We start from the raw sequence: 19,064 nt of genomic DNA, 5'->3' as shown, positions 1-19,064 counted from the left end.
ATAATAATGGATTTTTTATTCTCTCAAAAATTGATATCAGTATTGGCTGAGCCCAGCTGGGCTTTGTTCTGGGCTCTAGTCTGCATGAGGATGCGGAAAAGAGAATTTGTTTCCTACAGTGATGCTTCCTCATTCCTCACACCTTTGAACTTCTTACACGTTGCGCATTTCCCTGGTGTTGAAGGCTGTTTCCTGAAATCTGGTGCTTATATTCTCAGGAAATCAGTTCTTTTTTTTGTAATATTTTAGTAAACTAGTGGACATTATGATATATATCTATTTACTGTAGTTCAAGGTGATATTTTTTTCTGAGCCAAATGTGAAAATTAATCAGTTGTTCAGTGTGTTTTTGTGTCAGTTTTGTTTGTACTTGATAAGTCTGGCGGACGAGTTGATCTAGAAAGTGAACATAAATTTCAACACAGTTATTTAGAGACCTCGTGCCATCACCCACAGAGTGAAGCCACAGAGCGATATCATTCATCACCTGAGTGGGCATCGTCAGTCATCCCCTTTTGACATTAAACTTGACATTTTATGTTCCCACGTCCCAAATTCTTGAGACGGTAACTCACAAACCGCTTACAGAAAAAGAAACTAAATAAAACAAAACCAAATGACTGGATTCGTTTTTGTCAGTTCAAATCATGAATAGAGAGTCCATTCAAAACAACTAAGTTAGGTATAGAGTTATGTGTGCCGTAAGGATTCTTTTTGCTACCCTGCTTTTAGGGACAGAAAAGACTCAAATTTTTTTCATCTCTTCTAGATTATAGGATTAGGACAGACTGCAAGAATAACTTTTCTGCCAAATTCTCCAGTGTTCCAGTGATTATAATACAGAAAAATCATATTCATCATTCAACTTCACTATCTTGCTTCGTGTGGAGCATTCTGCTGGGTGGTGCAAGCGAACGGGGTTGAAATAAGAAGTCCTACCCAGAGTCCCATTAAAAAGAAAACATTTCTTTAACTCTCTCTCACCCTCTGTAGCTTATTCTTATGCATATCTTCAGTTCTTTACCCTCCACGTCATAGAAATTTATAACTATAATTATGTTTGCTTAATGTTATGCTCGTCCCTCCAGCTCATCAACCAGCTTGCACGTACTGCTTGCCAAGCACATTTGCCAAAGCCTGCTGCACATGTTTGATGTTGTTTGTCATCATTCTGTGTTGGAGCTTTTTTTTCTTTTTCTCTCATGTGTTTTAGGTCAGTGGTGCTGTTGTGTCTGCTGCCTGGCAAGACCTCCTGTTAAACAGACACCCATGAACTTTGCAGCTTTGCCCAGTGCCTCCTGTCTGCAGTGCATTGTGGGAAAGCTGGCTGACTGCTCTTTAGTGAGCTGAGGCTGCCAGGTTGGGATGAGTGTGGCTGGGTTTTTTAAACATTGTAGAAGTCCCCCCCTTTCCCCACTGTGATCTCCCAGGGTTTTCAGAGGTCTGGTGTGGGCTAACTGGAGCATTTATACACCTTGTGTTTCCTTCATTTCTCCCCTCTGGCTCGTTAAAGTCTAAATTCCAGCAACGGCTTTGAAGTGTGTTGAGTGTGTTTGTGTGTGTTTTTTCTTTTACTGTACGTGAAGATATTTGCACTTGTTGCGCCTGCAAAGCAGATGTTTTTAAGCGAGATGCTGCTGTGCTCAGGAGTTTTCATATAAGAACAATTCTGTGCTTTTTGTGGATGCACACTGCAGGGCGGTGCATAGAAAAGCGATCGTCGCCGTCTTCAGTTCTGCACAAACCTCCAGTGCACCGGTGTATGAGCCGGACACCTACCGCTCCTCAGCCAGTACTTCTCAGCCCCTAAAACGAGAAGAGGACAAAGAATGATAAATTAAGTTTAGTCTGCAATCTTCTTGTCAAAGCCAAGTTGAAAAAGAGCATTTGTGCCTTTAATCTAGCTCCTGAGCACAGCAGTAGCATTTTTTCCTCTGCTTTTCAAAACCTCTATTGAAGTAGTACCTGCCTGCCTTGCTCGGAGGGAAGTTGCTGGTTCCCTACCAGGTGTTTATCTCTCTTTTCTTCTCTGCTTCCCTGTTGTGCACCTCACCGCTAGTGTGTACTTAAGCAACTGATAAAAAAGAAACCGCTTCTATAGCACCGTGGAAAATACGAGAGACCTCAAACATTCTTATAACTGTCATGTTTGCCTTTAACCTGTCAAATAATCTGGTGCTTACTTTTGCAAGTGTGCACCGTGGAGTCTTAGTAAATGATCCCCCCATCCCAACCAACCACATTAATCTCTTCTAAAGCTCTGGCATGTTTGTGGCTGAAAAAGGAATATAGCACATGATTTATTGCTGGTCTGAGTGTGTCTGAGGACTTTGTCTTCAAGTGTTGAGTCATTTGTCAAACGCAGTTCTTGGCTGCTGCCAGAATTTCGCCGGTCACTTAACGGTCATCAAATGTGAGCGAAATGCAGGGAGTGGCTGTCTCTCTGCCAGTCTTCTTTCTATTCGTCTTCATTTTCCAGTCTGTGGGGGACATTCTTGTGGACAACAATTTGTGAAGAATCTAAAACATGTCACACTTTTTCCCCAAAGAGTCTTTGTGCCTCAAACAGAGAGAATCTACAGATTCTGTTGGTGCTTTGTGCAAGCCAATAAGTTAACTTTGGCAGCAGCTGGCACGCCAGTGACAATGCACATGTGTGGTCTTTATTAGGGTCACTTCAGTTCATGAAGGCAGAGTTGATTGATGCTCTTCTGTAGTAATGTTATAAACATTCAAACAGAGTTGTATGCAAATCCATACTCCCTTTTTTGTTTGCACAATACCAATATATTCCACATTTCATGACAGGCTTGTAAAAATAGATGAAGTGTTTTTCTGTTTCGTGCTGGGAACTGCTTGTGCACTGGTGGAACTTACTGTCATCAGCCGAGCTGTGCCTGCATGTTTGATGACAGGCAGAGCTCAAGAGATTCTTATTTCTAGGACAGTGTTGGTGTACAGTATCAGGGGACTTTACAGTGTCTGAGCATGTTGTCAGACTTTGGTGTACCCGCAAAGCAAGACAGTGTTGTTGTACAAATAGACAGGAATTGCTATTGTGTAATGTCTTAGGATCAAATGAACGTCTTGCGCTCTTCTCAATTCGTGAGGAAACTCTAGCGGGGAGTTCTCTGTGGGATTCTATTTGCATGTCATTAGAGAAATAAATAAAAAATCAATACAAATGCTATTAAGGCCTCACAGGCCATCAGTGACCATAAATGTGTGAGTGGTGGCTCGCATTTGCTGTGAAATTGAATGTAAAAGCCCCATTCTTGCAGGCCTAGAGACCAGTTAATGACCCAGTGGTAACCACCAATCCCTAGGGAAAAGGGTATATTCTGTGACCAGTAAGCAAGCGGTTACTAGCAATTGCTAGTGTGAAATTACTCACAAAGAGAAAACCTCTATGGGATTTCTTTGGTTGCCAGCAGGTTGCCGTGGTCACCAGTTTGCAAATCATTACCAAGCGATAACGAAACTGTGAACAACGTGACGCAAATCGAAAGCAAAACACTTGCTTTCAAAGTAAAAGTCGTGTCTTGGCAGTCATCTTTTTTTTTTTTGCAGACAACTCAGCGTCTTCCATGCAGACTAAGATCAACTGCATCAATCTGGTAGTTGACCAAAGCAATTGCGGAGGTTTTTGGTGCAGCACCCTCTTTGCATCTGATCTCACATCGCTGACCCTTTGGAGAATGTGCGTTTTTTCTGGAAGTTGCTGATCTCCAAACTATGATTGTCCTGCATTACACAAAAATCTAACAATGATCTTTGTGTAGCGGTTTGATTTGCAGTTATAGGATTTCAGCCACTGTGCTTTTTCATGACTGTATGAAATAAGGAGCAATCAGACTTTGAGTTTTTACTAAAGGTCATTTGAAATTGGAAATTGTAAATGCTTTAATACAGACCACAGTGTCACATGCTTTTGATTTTTGCGTCCTTGTTGTATCTCACAGCAGACTTGACAGCTATTTTGGACGCAGTCTTTGCTCTTGTCTTTTCTATCGTTCCCTAATGATCTCTTTCACACCCTAAGGCCACATGACACCACTTCCAATTACACTGAAGAGAATTTTTTTTCAACTTCCCGTTGAAATTACTTTCAGGGTGTGCATTTACTTATGTTTGTCAAATTCATTTTAGCTCTGAACATCAAAATAAACAACTTTAAGCGCATTTGGATTTAAATGAAAAGCAAATCACAAATAGGATATAGATTGCTGGAGGCTTTATTGGCACTTCCCAAGCTATTACATTGAATTTAAAAGCTTTGCAGCGTTTAATCACTGTACTAGATTTTGAAAGATTGTATAGTATTTGATGAATACATAGTGGATTAGGGCAGACAGTTTGATTCATCTGCACGAATGTGATCTGGAAAGGTGTCAACATCCATCTTTCATCTATCTGTCTGGTTAGAAATCCATCTGGCATTGTTGGCGCATTGGTCTCACATATTGTAAAATCTAACTTGCATGCAGAGAAACTTTTTGGTGCACATGAGAGGCTATCATCAAAGTATCAACAAAATAATTCAAAAGTAATGTTTTTAGTGTCGGTTCTGTTCTGTTTAGTCAAAGAGCCTAAATTCACGAGATTAGAAATTGTGCTTACCTACTGTTTGATGTCAAGTGGCTGCTGTGCAAAGATCTATTGTTCAGCTTAAGCCTGTCTGAGTGTAAAAGCACAGAAGTATTATATTTTTTTATAACACGTCCGTCAGGACAACTGATTTATGAATAGGATTTCAGCCTCCTCATATGAAAAGTGAAACCAGCATAAGAGTGATGTGATTTCTGTAATCTATAATTTTAGTAAACACTATCTTGTGGTTTGTAATCATTAGCTTTAAGTCATATTCAAAAGATAAAGGTCATTTTTTAAAGATTATCCACTTAGCAACTTGTCAATGAAATGTAGCCAATATTCATGCATTTTCACAGTTTGATCAATGACAAAAACACTTAGCTTGGGTCTTCCTAAATAGACTTTATTAGCCATCTATGCTGTTTATGTGTAGAAATAAAACAGGCATAGATGGCAATGACTGGGAAAAAGTCAGACATAGGATAAAAATGAGGAGTTGGTTTAGAGATGGGTTGCAAATTGGCTTGCAGAGGCAGGACTGACTGAAGACAGTGCTGAACAACTAAAGCAACAGAAATATTGTGCACTTTACTAAGGGTGTTGTAATCAGCTGTTGCAAGTTTATACACAATGATTGCTGGCAAAGCTTAATTTTGGAACGTGCCAAAACTAATGCTGCTCTTAATTTTTGTGTTTTACAAAAATACTGAGTTTAATAAATCTGAGTTTAATAAAGGCCCAGGTGTTGGACATGGTCTTCTTCCTGTCATGTGACAAATTCCACATGGGAACCCCCCCCCCCCCCTTTTTTTTTTCTTTGTACGTGAGACTTTAAAAAATTATTTTCTCTCTCTCTCTCTCTCTCTCTCACACACACACACACACACACACACACACACACACACACACACACACACACACACAGTCACACATTTAGAAAATGTTATATTTCTAATCTGATGCAACAGCTCTCAAATCTGACATGGTACATTTTCTAAATTCCAGCTCTGTGTCGCTATGACTTAAACATCCTTGTCCTCTTCACCCCTTTTTCTTTTCTCTGCTCCTCTTCCTCCATTGCCGCTCGCCACCTCCTCCTCCTCTTCTCTTTTTCTCAGAAGCCAAATAGTTGGCTTGCTTCTTGGCAGTTCAAGCTAGAAGTTTCAAACAGAGTTCTGAATATTTGACGAGTGTGTCATCACTGATTGTTCTTTGGGCTGGGTTTTTGAGATTAAGCGTTAATCACAAACATGATTAGAAAATTGAAACAGCATATAGACCATGTAAATATAGTTTGAAGCATGTTCTGTATGAAATAATCCATTTCTTTCCATATCTGTCGACTTGTTTCTAACACCTGCTGTACTTTAATTCCATTATACATTTGATCTTCCCTAATCATGTGAAAACCTCGCCTTACTGTGTGATGCAGACTGCATCTAAGATGCAGCATATAACTAATCATTTTTTCCCACTCTGGTCTGCTCTCCCTACAGTGCCTGGAAACTTGGGGTGCTTCAGAGACAGTGGTGACCCCCCCACCCTGACTGGTGCCAGTGAGACCTCCAACAAACTCACTATCCAAAACTGTATCAGCTTCTGCAGGAAGCAAAGATACAAGGTGAGATTTGGAATTAAATTAAAAATATATTAAATAACAAGAAAACATGAGAAATTTTATTTCAACTGCAATCAAACATGACAAGTTCTGTAAAACTAAATGTAAAAAAAAAATCCAAAATAAAAGAGGAAAACAAACCGTAATTGGTTTATGGTTTATCCTCTGTCCTATCACTTCAAATCTACCTATTGGATGTAAAAACAGAGTAAATTGTTGTTTTTAAAACAGGCGTGAGCAGTCTTTTTGCAGTAGTCAGGCTTTTATGCAAATCATCTGCTTTTATGGGTAGTTTTCTGTCAGTTATCTAGATGATGCCCTCTTTATTCAGCCATCACACTTCCTGTTTGAAGCCAACCAGCAGATGACGAATCATCACAATAATCAAGGCTGACAGCTGGAAATGAATGGTTATTAGCCCACTGGGTTCCTCCTCTTCACTGCATTTTCCCTTCTCTCTGTTTCTGGCGTGCCATTGTCCCTGCTACAAACAGTGCCAGGTGTTAATTTTCTGTCTCAGCAGATCCACTTCAGCTCAGTATGCATTGACAGATACTGACAGGCACCCCCTCCCCTCTCAGTTAGGCAGATGTTACAGGAAATGGCAACAGACTGGCATCATCTGCGTACCCTTGGACTGTCACTGTCCTCAATACACACGTGAAACATCAGTGCTCTGAAATATGGATCCCACGTGACTTTGTGACAGAGAGCATGCCTGATGAGTGAGACAGCAATCCATGGCTTGTTTACTCTGCCAAAAGTATTTGTGTACGTGTTCTCAAATTTAACCGCATCAGATAGAATAATACAACAAGGAGCTTGATACATCTGGGTGGAAGCAGAGGCTGCGTGAATTCTTATTCCATGAGTAGGAAATTATCCAGTACCTTCAGTTGCGTGTGTTCGTTTAGAGCCTGAATATCGAACAACGGCGTCCTTCTGAATGAAGAACAATACCTCTTTTGACAGCGAGTGGCCAGCAGTGGCGAGGTCAAGATGTGTGAAGGTTTTTGACGTGTCACATTCCTGCGCTGACACTTTCTGGAATGGTTTACTAACAGTTTTGATTTGAAAGACAGATAGGTGTTATTCCTGTACCGTTTCTTCTGTACACCCCGTGTGCAGCTGCGTGTTTGAAGGGAGTCTTCTAATCAGCTGAGAGGCCACAGTTATACAGACTCGGATTACAACATCTTGTAATCACGAGAGAAAGAGCAATTAGGGCGCTTTAGGCTCGAGTCACTTATTTCAGAGGGAAGTAGCTACATGTAGTCAACTGTTTACCCCACGTTTACACAATTCCACATAAATCGAACATGAAAAACATAATTGGTCCTTTTAAAATGAAAAAATGTAATGTAATCAAGTCTTATTTTATGGGAAAACAACAATCTTTATAGTTTGAGAGAACTGAAAGAATGTGTGTTTGCAGTCAGCAGAATGACCCCCTCAGTGTTTTCCTCAGTTGCACAACTCCTTTTTCTGTTTTGCAGCTTGCTGGTATGGAGTCAGGATATGCCTGTTTCTGTGGCAACGATGTGGACCTACAGAAACGTGGGGAGTCACCTAGCATGGAGTGTAACCATGTTTGCTTCGGTGACCACACTCAGCCCTGCGGCGGAGACGGCTGGGTCATCATATTCAGCAGTGAGCACTGACAGTTGTCATTCTTGATCTCATTCTTTAGTCTTTTCACATCTCTGCTGTAATTTCACATACATTTTCAAACATTTAGTCTAGTTTTATTTTGTACAAATCTGATTTGGGGACAGCTCATTTCTTTTATCATCGTAAAGCTGTAAGAAGTCAGAACACAACACACCTACAATTTTAAAATTAGTAACCCTGCCTGCAGCTAGCTCTTCTTTATTCTAAACCCATACCGCCATGCCATCAAAGACAGGATCTGCTCTGAAAAGACTTTTGACTGACAAAATCTGCTATCAAAGATCAGGTTTTGTACAGCCTGAAATTAAAGCCCAAAGGCTCAGCAGTCTAGTTTTCTCTCAGACCACCTATATTTCAGTCTCCTGAAAAGGTTTTTTTTGGTCCATTCAAAAACATGTTTCTTGCATAACATTTATTCATATGTTATGTCCAGTTAGGCTCATTTTCCAGAAGCTTTGTTGCTGGTTATGCGTGAATCCTATTTCTTGTTTTTAATACTCACATACTCTTCAGTTAAACCACATTCTTCTTCAGGCTGTTTTTAGGCTGAATCTTGTAAAGATGCTTTGAATTAAATTCTGAATCTAAATCAGCTTGAGTTTAATAAATCAGATACCACAGCTATGGTGTTTTGTTGTGGTGCTAAAAATCAAAGGACATGTCTGTCCTTTGTGTCTGATCAATCACAAAAAGTCATGTACAGCATGATCACAAGTACCGATGTCATCCATCTCCACAACTTTTAATCTTTAAACGAATAACACAGGCATTTTTTTACTGCTCTTTTTTCAGCCCGAGTGGGGGCCTGTGGTGGGAACTACACTTCTCCATCAGGAGTGATCTACTCCCCTGACTTCCCTGACAAATACGGGGCTGGGCGTGTTTGCTACTGGACTATCCAGGTCCCTGGATCTTCGGCCATCCTCTTCAATTTCACCTTCTTTGACATCTCCGACCAGACCGACATGGTGGAGCTATTGGATGGCTACACAAATCAAGTGGTGGCCCGCTTCGACTGGCGAAGCCCTCCGCGGGATCTGGTAAACATCACGGGCGACTTTGTCATACTGTACTTCTACTCTGACCGAACCAACCAGGCCAAGGGATTTGCTCTTCTTTACCAAGGTGAGAGCTCACCAGATTTTCTGAAATGTCTCACCTATTGTGATGTTTTCCTTCATTATAGCTTCTGTGCTCAGCCTGCCTTCATTCATAACACTTTGCAAACAAAGTAAGAACCCTCATTTGCGTGGCTGGCTGGCTGGCTAGCACTATGATAGAGTTTTGCATAGCATCCCTAGTTTAGTAAAGCAACACCTGTTAGTTGTGGTTAGGCAGTTGTCATGGCTTTGGCAGGCCCTTTTCTCTTTTCATTTGCTAGTCAATGTCTCACAGCCCCGGGTGATATTGCATATTTAAATGTGTTCTGTTTTTCTGGGAACTCAGTCTCTTATCAAGCTGCTGCAGAGTGCTCACCCAGAGTGTGTTCTCTGCTAAATTGCACTGAAAGTTTTTATGCCACCTACATAAAAAATACAACCATCGTGTGCATTACGGCTTCTGATATGCCGATTTCATTGTCTAGTGGATGCATTTCTAAGAAACTACAGCTCAGAGGACTTCAAAGTAATTTTATTCCTCCCAGGCTAATGCAAAGAATGTATAAGGATTCATGTGGAATAAAAAAAAACCTTGTTTTTTTGTGTTATGTTCTCTCATGAATAGTCTGAAAGCACCAGAAATGATTTAATAGATTAATTTCTGCAGGAATGAGCAAAGCACACCCTGATATAATTCACTGTAGGTGACATTCAAGCTCACATTAAGAGGCAGTCTCCAGCCGCCCCTCCCTCTCTCCCTCCATCTGTAATTCTGTGTCATTTTTCTTTGCCTGCTGGCATTACAGTAAAAACAATATTGGAAGGTCAAAATCCTCTGACCCTCAGACAGGCACGATCCTTTCTCATGGCATGGATCTTGTTTTGCGGGAGGTATAGTCTATTCCAGAAATGCAATCTGAGATGGGTTATGAGAAAAGGTCACCTCCTGAATTAAGTAGTTGTTTTTTTGTTTTTCAAACAGAACTATATAGATAAAAACACATAGTGACTGAGGTACAAATAGAAAGCAGACAGTGTCAGCACCATATACGTTTAATATCTCCTTGGTGGCAGGCTGAGCGGTTGGATCTGTAATTTGAGGATAAACGCTCTCAGATGACAGTGACAGCACATTTCAGCTGTGACTGGGTTTGAAGCATGGCATTTTGTTTGCAAATGGGAAACATGTGGGCAGTTCTGGGAACATCACAGCCAGGTTGAGCAATTACGTGAAAAAGAAAAAAAAACCCATGCTGGTTTAACATCTGACCAGCATTCATAAAAGAGTGGAACAGTCCTGGAATAATCGATATTTGAAAGTAGTTCACGCAGCTGAGAAACTCGAAGCACCTCAGCAGTGGAAGAGGCGAGGTGATGTGAAATAAGATAAATAAATGTACAGAAGATTCATGAGAAGCAATATAAAAGAACTGCACAGTACATGTCATGTGTTTAATGTAAAGTTAATAATTTGTTGAACATACTGGGGTATTTAAAAAATAACTTGAGCCTGAGTTGGTTAGTTGGAAGGCCACAAAGTCAAGCTTAACTGCAGTTCCCAGCAAATAAGTTGACGCCAGTCCCAACCCACATGCCAGCAGCTGTCGTAGCCCATAGTTGCTGCATATCTGCAAGCCTCTTTGCAACCCAGCTTGTGTTTTATTTCTGACTTAATTAGTCTCCAGAACATATCCATGCCACCAGATATAAATTTCTGCAGTTGAACACTGGTATTCCCGAATGAAATATGCTTTTGGTTCGACCATTACTCACATATTGGAAAGTTTATTCTGCACTGCCAATGGAGCAGTCAGTGGAGAGTTGTGGAAACTATCATTTCCATTGGACTGTTTCAAATTGTTAGAGATGGCTAGGTCCTTACTAAGTCACCTGAAGTTAAATATGCTTAAAAAAAATGTTTTTTCTCAATTTATAACTTAAGTCATTTATTCTGTTTCTTCATACGTGTGCTTAATCTTTTGATGTTTTGTGACTGTGTCTAAAAGTTTTAATTCTTTAAATCTAATTTCTGATATTCACAGACATCTGCTCTAAGCATCTAAGTAAAGCACAATATCTCATCTGCGGATGATTACAATTGCAGCATAATGACTCAAACCTTAACATGTAAGAAAAATAATAAAAGACCCAAGTGACACTCATAAATATCAGTGTGAGACTGAAACACTGCACAGTTTGTTTCTCAGCAGCAACATTTCACACGGAGGACGAGAACATTTCTTAAAATCACACAGTGATTTTAAATAAATCGCAACTATGTTTAGGAGACGTAAATGAAAGGCAGAGGAGATCTCATTTAGGATATTGCTTTCCTCTGGGAGCCCATAAATGAGCTGAAATAGTCCATGCTCCCTGGCACTGTTGTTTTATGAAGCAAACTCTGCCCATCTGGAGCTGTAAGCAGGTTAAAGCAAACAGAATTTATTGCAAACACTTTTTGAATCATGTCTTGAATTTTAAAAAAAAGTTCTCAGCACCACATGTTTATAGCATGCTTGGGTGTTTTTGCAAACTCCATCTGTTTCTTAACAAATGCAGTTAGTATTAAATATTCACTCGTGCCTCTGCTGTATATACTTTCAACAACATGATCAGCATGAAGTAGTATAATATTACCTCATGCTTGCTGCAGCCCAGTTTATACAATGGAATAATTAAAGGAGTGTTAAGTGATCGATGCCCTTAACTTGTAGAAATTACAGTGACATGGCATAACATTTCCCTCTTCTGCATTCGACGCTACATTCATCACTTCATTGTGAAGACACGGGATGTTACATTACACAGAACTGTAATCTAGTAAGGGCAGTAAAGCTAAGTTATAATAACAACCAAGGAGTAATTTTACTACTAAAACTGATAAATGATTTATATATTTCCAGATGAATAAAAGATTTTCTTGAATAATGAAAGTCGTTTTCCTCTCCTATCTTATCAAAAGCTCCTTCTAGCCTTTTCTTATTGTGGCTAAAGGGTGACATTTTCACAAATGATTAAATGCAAATGATGGAGGACTTCATAAAAACTCGCTGATATAGCGAGATGTGATCTGCCTTCCGTTAACGTTGCTTGTTTTGTTGCTACTGACAAATTAAATGCGTCAGATCAGATTTGTATTATATCAAAAAGAGCTCATCAGTGTGCAAAACAGCAGTAGCGTGATCAGAAATCACTGTGTCGAACAAATTCAGCACAGTGATTTAGTTCAGACAGGCCAAAACTCAAGCTTAGTCACAGTCCTAGCAGATCAGCTGATCTCAGTGTCAGCTGATACCCTTATTCACCTTCAATATTGGACTTATTCAGTCTTCCTACAGTTGCTACACAGGTGCAAGCAGCTTTGCAACCCGCTTTCCACCCTTTTTCATTCTGTACCTAACATTATCAATGTCATATCAGTGTAATATGTCATGTGTTATCATTGATCCCTGCTGTGTTGTTCTGCATTTAGTTGCTCCACCCTGCCCTCCTCTGGCTTTAAATGTAAGCACATGAATGGATGGGAAGGTCGCAGAATTGAGCTGGTCATCAACTGAAAACTGGATATTGAAATCCCAGTGCTCTTCTGGCTATAGTGGTCCTGAATGAAATTAGTTTTTACCACAAAGAGCATGCAATCATTATTCTCCCTGACAAAAACTGATGCATTACCTAAAAACTGGGGGGGAAAGTGTCAGTTTACAGACAGGTGTGCTGTTATAATATGGCAGGGAGCGATATTTTAACGTTTTTAACTCGTCGTGAGACAGAATGTGAGAGAGGAGATAAATATTGGCCACTGAGTCCATATTAATCCTGTCTGAGTTTATATCTTCTCCCTGAGGATGTGTTAGTTCGTTTCAGGTGCTGCAGTTTCTGCCACAGTTTAAAGACTTGTGTGTTAGGTTAACTGGTGATTGTCTGCCTCCTGTGGTGAAGTGGTAACCTGTCCTAGGTGTAATTTACCTCTTGACCAAAGTCATCTGGGTTGTATTCCAGCCTCCCCATGACCCAAGGTGGATAAGCAGTTAAGAAAAAGGATGGAAGTAATGTTGTTGTATTGTATTCATGCATTATTTTCTTTTGGGACTGGGAAATAGTTTTATTGCTGTTAAAGTTGACGTCTCTGCTTATACCTCAAGGACAGGACAATCATTTATGTCTGAATAGTTGGAAAGTTGCAGTTTTCTTTGGAAATGCCAGTGCTGTGAGACACTTCACATCAGAATTGAATATTCTTAGCACCACACCTGACAAAGTAATCTTTTAGTCACTGAAACAACCAGATCAACTTGGTGCTGTGGGATAGTAAGCTTTTGATTTGTTCCATGTCTCCACCTGATAGTTTAAGGAATAACATTCAACTGTCTGTTTCTTTTTCCCCCTAGCACTCCGAAGCCAGGACACTAGAACAATAGAGTCTGAAGGAGCGCTTCAAAGCCAGGACACCAGAACAATAGAGTCTGAACGAGATGACGAGGAGGAAAACGAAGACGTGTCTAGCACAGCAGGGCCCCAGCTGGCTGGCGGAGTCACAGAGAAATCTAACGGTACGACGAATGGACGTTCGTCCCAGATCCTCTACGTGATCACGTCCAGCCCCGGTAAACCGGAGCACAACATGCCAGGTCAGTGGGCTGGACGCGGCGAGACCACCGGCCACAGCGCTAGTATGTTAACATCCGTCGTACACTGCACTTACCGCGCCTCTCTCTGCCTCTGCTGGGATGCTGTTGGAGGTTTCTTAGCAAGAACTCCCACTTAGCATGACCTGGTTTCTCTGAAAGTTTGAAAATTGTTCTGGTTTGTCGAGATACTGCTAGAAGCTCTGGCCCAGAGTGACTCCCTATGATCATAATTGAAGTAATGCCACATGACGCTTGTTTTCACTTGTCATTGTCTCAGAAGTCCCCACTTTTCCCAATCAGCCATCTAGTCAACACTTTGCAGGGTGGACTGATGTGCTCTGCGCTTTTCTGCTTCCTCCAAATGTTATTCTTTCCAAGCCCTAATTCTTTTTCTCAAACAGCTAGCTGATAACAGATGTGCACTGATAATGTATCGCCATTTCTTGACAATTAGCTGACTGAACTTCTCACAGGTGTAAGTTTGAATTAAGCAGCGCTTGAATAGTTCTTGACTCGCTAATCTCTTCAGTCTGCTGCGGTTTGTTTTAATTACCGTGATCGGATGTCTGATGTCTTGTTAATGTGCTCCGCTCTCTGTCTAGTGTGGACCATCTACGCTTTAGCAGCTCTCCTCATACTGACTGTCATCGCCATGGTAGCAAAGCTGCTGCTGCACGTCACAGTCAAGTAAGTATGAGGATGTTCGAGGCGTGGCGGATCAGCCAAGTATCACGTTTCCAAGCTTTTACCCGTACGCCACGATATTCATACCATACTGGTTGAAGATGAAAGAACAAGTCCTTATGTAAAGAATTTTTATCTGGAGCCGCAAAAGTCTGTTTTTTCACTTTGACTAAAGCCAGAAATTTTCCGATCAAAGAATCTCCTAGCATCAACAGAACAGAAAATTGAAAAACAAGAAAACGACGTTGTTTAAACATTTTCTTCCAGTAGAACATAGTTTCCCTTTCCCTTCAGTGAAAACACAGAAACATTTATATAAAGATTTTTCCCCTGAAAATGGATCCATTTTCCTTAAAAAACGAATGCAATAAATATAGTAAGTTTAAGTTAAAGCCAAGGTTTACCACTAATTACAATAATTTTGAGTCCAAAAATATTGAGGGCTTTTAAACAAGTACCCAAAAATTGTAAAAACCTACACAAGAGCTTTAGTACCACCGTTTTAATGGATCTGTCTGTGACATTAATCGAGGACACATTTGTGACTCTCTTTATTAATCTCTGTTCATTGTTTTCCATCTTTTCTCCTTTCCCCTCTCTTTTGTGCAATTCCTTTTCTTTGTCTTTACTTCGTCTTCATTTCTACTCTCAGGTCTCCAAACATCCCAACCGTCAGTGGTTCAGACACCTGCAGCCAGAGCACAGCGTCTTCTGAGCCTTGGATCATCCTGTACCGCCCCTCTACCATCTCCCTGTTCAAGAAGAAGCTAAAGAACCACCACGGTGACCTCAGCCCCCTGGTGGGCAACTAGTGCTCCTGCTGCGTCCTGCCATCTAACCAAACAGTACCGCCACCCGCCACTATTCTGTTCAAGGGCCGTCAGATGCCAGGCCCTCAGACAATGAAACTCTTTGAGGCGCTAAGCAAACAAGCCAACAACTGAGTGGCTAATGACAACTGACTGAGTGAATGCTACTAAATGGTCTGTGTGCCAAAGTGGCCACGCCCTCCTAACCTGCTCAGCACCGAAGAGGAGCGGGAGGGCAGGCAGGACTGTAAGACTCCACTCTTGGAGAGGAGAATAAAAGATTGGATAGAGGAAAATCTCAAAGATGCTTTTATCATACAAGAAGCTGTTTCCATCACCCATGGATGACCCTACCAATCAAGATACCTCCAAAAACCCCTCTGGACAGCAAGCTCACTAGTGAAAATATGACAAAGCTGGAGTGCAAAAACAAATCAGCTCAGTTCAGTTTCAGTGGCAGCCGAATCTTCATCAGCATCAACGAGAGGATGAAGAAACTGAGTCTTTAATACATATACACATATGACACATGCTGTAAAACTTCAGTTTTTTTTAATAACTTAACTGCCTCATGCGGATGAACATTTTCAGCCAAAATCCAGAATCCTCCCATCCAAAGAGTTGTTTATTCATTTGTGTTCTTAATTCTGTATTCAAACTGCTAATATTTTTTTGTTGTTTTTTTTAAATATATGTTTTACGTGACACCTGGCTTGCTGAGGAAAGGGAAACAGGACGCGGAAATGTCACACGGAAGGTAGATATGACAGCACTTTGGGGACGAATCAGTCACCGCAAAATGAAAAGATCAGCGAGAAAGGGAGCTTGTTCGCCCACTCGTTCACTCAGCGCCCATGGATTTGTGTGGCGAGGAGAAGTAGCTAGCTGGCTGGGGGGTTGGGGGGTTGGTGCAGTTTGCTCACAAACTGCCATTTAGGGAGGCTCGGGAAGATCTGAGGGCTTTTTCTGCTCGGTTGTGGGTGGGAGTCTTTCCGGTTTGATGCTGTTCAAGTGCCTTAAGGATCTCCTCTTCCCTTGACTCAGTTCCGCACATCTGTTTCTTTCACAAAGTGGACTGGTGTCCCTCACAAAAGTCTGCACTTCTTTAACAAATCCATGTAGATATGAAGAGTTTCATTCCAGAATAGGGTTTCCGCCACTTAAATGTCAAAAATGCCTCCCGGTCTTGTGCAGTGATTGAAAGCATTAATTTCAGACGGGATCTTTTACATTGTTTTTTTAACACGATTTTGTTGATGTCGATTTATTTTCTTTGACACACTTAGCCTTTTGGGATAGAACTCTTCATATAATGACAGACGAGGCTTTAAAAGGCTTTTTTTGTTTCTTATTTGTGTATCTTATGTGTAGTCTTGGACGTTTACTGAACATATTGTTCACATTATGTTGTCTTTTGATTACAGGGGGATGAATATTGTTGTATATTATGTAATTCAGTGTGGGAATGATGATATTTATGACTGCTCTTTCATTTTGTGTCTCGGCAAAGCATTTAAGCAACTTGTCAAAGTTCTTTTGTGTTACTTTAGCTCAAAGGTGGAGTGCTTTTTAAAAAAAAAAAATTCTAATCTTTGATACCAGTAAATTGTCTAAATTCTGCAGAACGCTGCAGACCTTCAAGCTTTTACTTGTCATATAGATTTCAGGCCAAAAGGTTGAGTGCGAACAATATAGTCAGACAGAAATATAACCAAAAGCACCCCAAGGTACTATCCACAAGCTGACAGAAGGTTTCCAGCTATAATGGTTTTCTGTGACATTTTAACTACTTGTGAAAGGTCAGAATCTACTAATGCACCAACGGCATAGTAATTGGCCTTTCCTGATGTGAGACTGGATGCTCAAGGTTTCTGCAGATGGCCGCTGAGTTATTTTCTCACTGGCAAGAAAAATAAAAAAAGATCCTAACTTTGAAGCACTTAATTTTGGTTCAGCTTACAAGATGAAATGGTACTTAATCACTTACAGCTCTGTTTCAGTGAAAAGACAAAAAAAGGAAAAAAAAAATACGCACTTGTACAGCAACCTGAGCACTTGAAAGAAAGGTTATATTTTATGCATGACACAGCATTACAGTGACATTCAAATCAAAAGATTTATGGTTTTCGAGAACTGAGACAGAATTTAATACCCGTAAAAAGATGAATAACTTTTGTTTTCCAATCAGAAGTTTTCTAAAATGTTACTCTCTGCTATGTTTTGCCTGTCCTCTCAACTGTAACTCATGTTAATTATTGCAAGACAAGAGCACATGCCCCTGGGTCTGTGATGTTCAGAGCTGACCAAGCGTAGAAAGAAGGGGAGAAACGGAGAGCAATGGGAAATTAATGCGCGTTCAAGTCAAACACAAGCTAACGAAATCTGACAGTTAAAATCTAACAAGGGCATATTTGTTTGGATAGCCTGGTGAATTATGCAAACTTCCATTTTCTGTCCGGTCCTCCAGTCAGTCGTAAAATTCCACGCCGTCTTCTGAGCGGTGGAAACAGTCTTTTTCTTGTCTCCAAAACTGTTTTTGTTGATATGAATGTCCTGTAGTGCTCGATAACATGAAAACAACACCAGAAGCCCTGAGTCATCACAAGAGGCCAAAACATTGTTTTCATCAAATTGTAAATAGCAAAATAGTGAAAATTTTAATTTATACAGTAAATTATTGTTATTTTGTATGTGAATGGGATATAATCTATCTTTTGTATAAGTGAAGTATCTTTGTAGTTTTATTTAATGTGTCCTGGTTGCAAAATAAACACTGTATGCATGTTTCTTATACCTGTGTTGTGCTTACTCTACTGTTTTCTTCTGCCCCAGCAGTACAGTTTATTTCATCATCAAACTCAATTTCTGATACCCGAGCTGCTGCAAAGCATATGGGCTGCAAATATCAGATCAAGCTAATCCCATTCTCCCCGTTTCCATTTGAAGTCTTTCTGTGCTTTGTGTGCGAAAATCTAAAGGTGCAGTGTGACTTTCTGAAGTCTACTTGCCTTGATTGGATTCAGGCTCGGGACATGTGTACAGGCCTTCGCCTTTTCTTCCACGAAGCACAAAACTTATCAGATATGCGAAATGACTCCCAGATTGTTTGGAGATGCATGCGCAAGAGTGAGGATTTGGAGTGCCATGTGTGAGCCATTGGCTCCACTGTGGGATGAGGTCAAGCATGCAACCTGCACATTTTAGAAGGAACCGCAGGAGTCCAGCTTTACAACTGGAAACACACTGCGAGGAAGAAAAATCCAAAAACAAAACCGAACACAGAGGGGCGTTTAATAAGCTGGAACACTTGCGACATTTACAGCATTGATTTCTTAATTCATGAAAGGTGTTTCTGTTTTCCTTTCATCATTGCTCACTTTGAAACTGCTTAAAGCTTGGCTTTGCTGAAATCTGGATTGTATATTTGGTGGTTAGCCGCATGCAACTTCATGGTAAAGTCATTCTCTCAGTGGTAAACGGGAACTGTCCTGTTTTTTTGACTATTGTTTGAGAGTAAGAAAAACCTCCTCTGAGGCTTCTGAATGAAGCAAATTTTAAAGCAAAACACCTGTGCACATAACAATAAGCAATTTTAAGACTATCAATGGTCTTAATATGCAAAGTCCTCTGGAGATCAGCAAGAACATTCCAATACATCAGACAAAAAAGCAATCTGTAGACAATCCTCTTACTCCCTCTACTGGTGATAAGATATCTAAATGATCCTCGCCTTGATGCTTGGTACCAGCGGCATCCTTTTTGCTACTTGTGTGTAAAATAATCTTTCTACACCACAGATAATCTGAAATGTTGCTAAAATTGTTGGATGAATGTATTCATTGAAAGTGTTTTTTTTTTCTCCCAATAGCCGTAGTGCAGATTAAACTTTATTATCGCTCCTCTGGGTCCCAATGAAAAGTCTCAGCCTAGTCAACAGACAAGGAAAAGAGACTTGAGTAAG

The 19,064-nt window shown here is 40.5% G+C and overlaps 1 protein-coding gene across 3 annotated transcripts in view; it reads left to right on the top strand.

The window, feature by feature from the left end:
* Window positions 1-17,168, top strand: part of kremen1 (kringle containing transmembrane protein 1) — a 62,679-nt gene extending 45,511 nt beyond the window's left edge. The window contains exons 4-9 of one of the 3 annotated variants that reach the window (XM_085295325.1): window positions 6,090-6,214; window positions 7,708-7,861; window positions 8,675-9,007; window positions 13,371-13,532; window positions 14,213-14,297; window positions 14,947-17,168. In XM_085295325.1, coding sequence (XP_085151451.1) covers window positions 6,090-6,214; window positions 7,708-7,861; window positions 8,675-9,007; window positions 13,371-13,532; window positions 14,213-14,297; window positions 14,947-15,106 — 1,019 coding nt within the window. In that variant the 3' untranslated portion in view covers window positions 15,107-17,168. Of the gene's footprint in view, window positions 1-6,089; window positions 6,215-7,707; window positions 7,862-8,674; window positions 9,008-13,370; window positions 13,653-14,212; window positions 14,298-14,946 lie in introns of all 3 variants that reach the window. The other 2 variants (XM_085295324.1, XM_085295323.1) reach the window with 2 other exon arrangements.
* Window positions 17,169-19,064: the final 1,896 nt, after the last annotated feature.

Source organism: Mchenga conophoros, linkage group LG12 (assembly GCF_057382185.1).
Source record: "Mchenga conophoros isolate Kocher_MC1m ecotype Shallow Benthic linkage group LG12, M_conophoros_male_GT1.1, whole genome shotgun sequence".
NCBI lineage: Eukaryota > Metazoa > Chordata > Actinopteri > Cichliformes > Cichlidae > Mchenga > Mchenga conophoros.
This window is presented reverse-complemented; position numbering and strand designations above follow the sequence as displayed.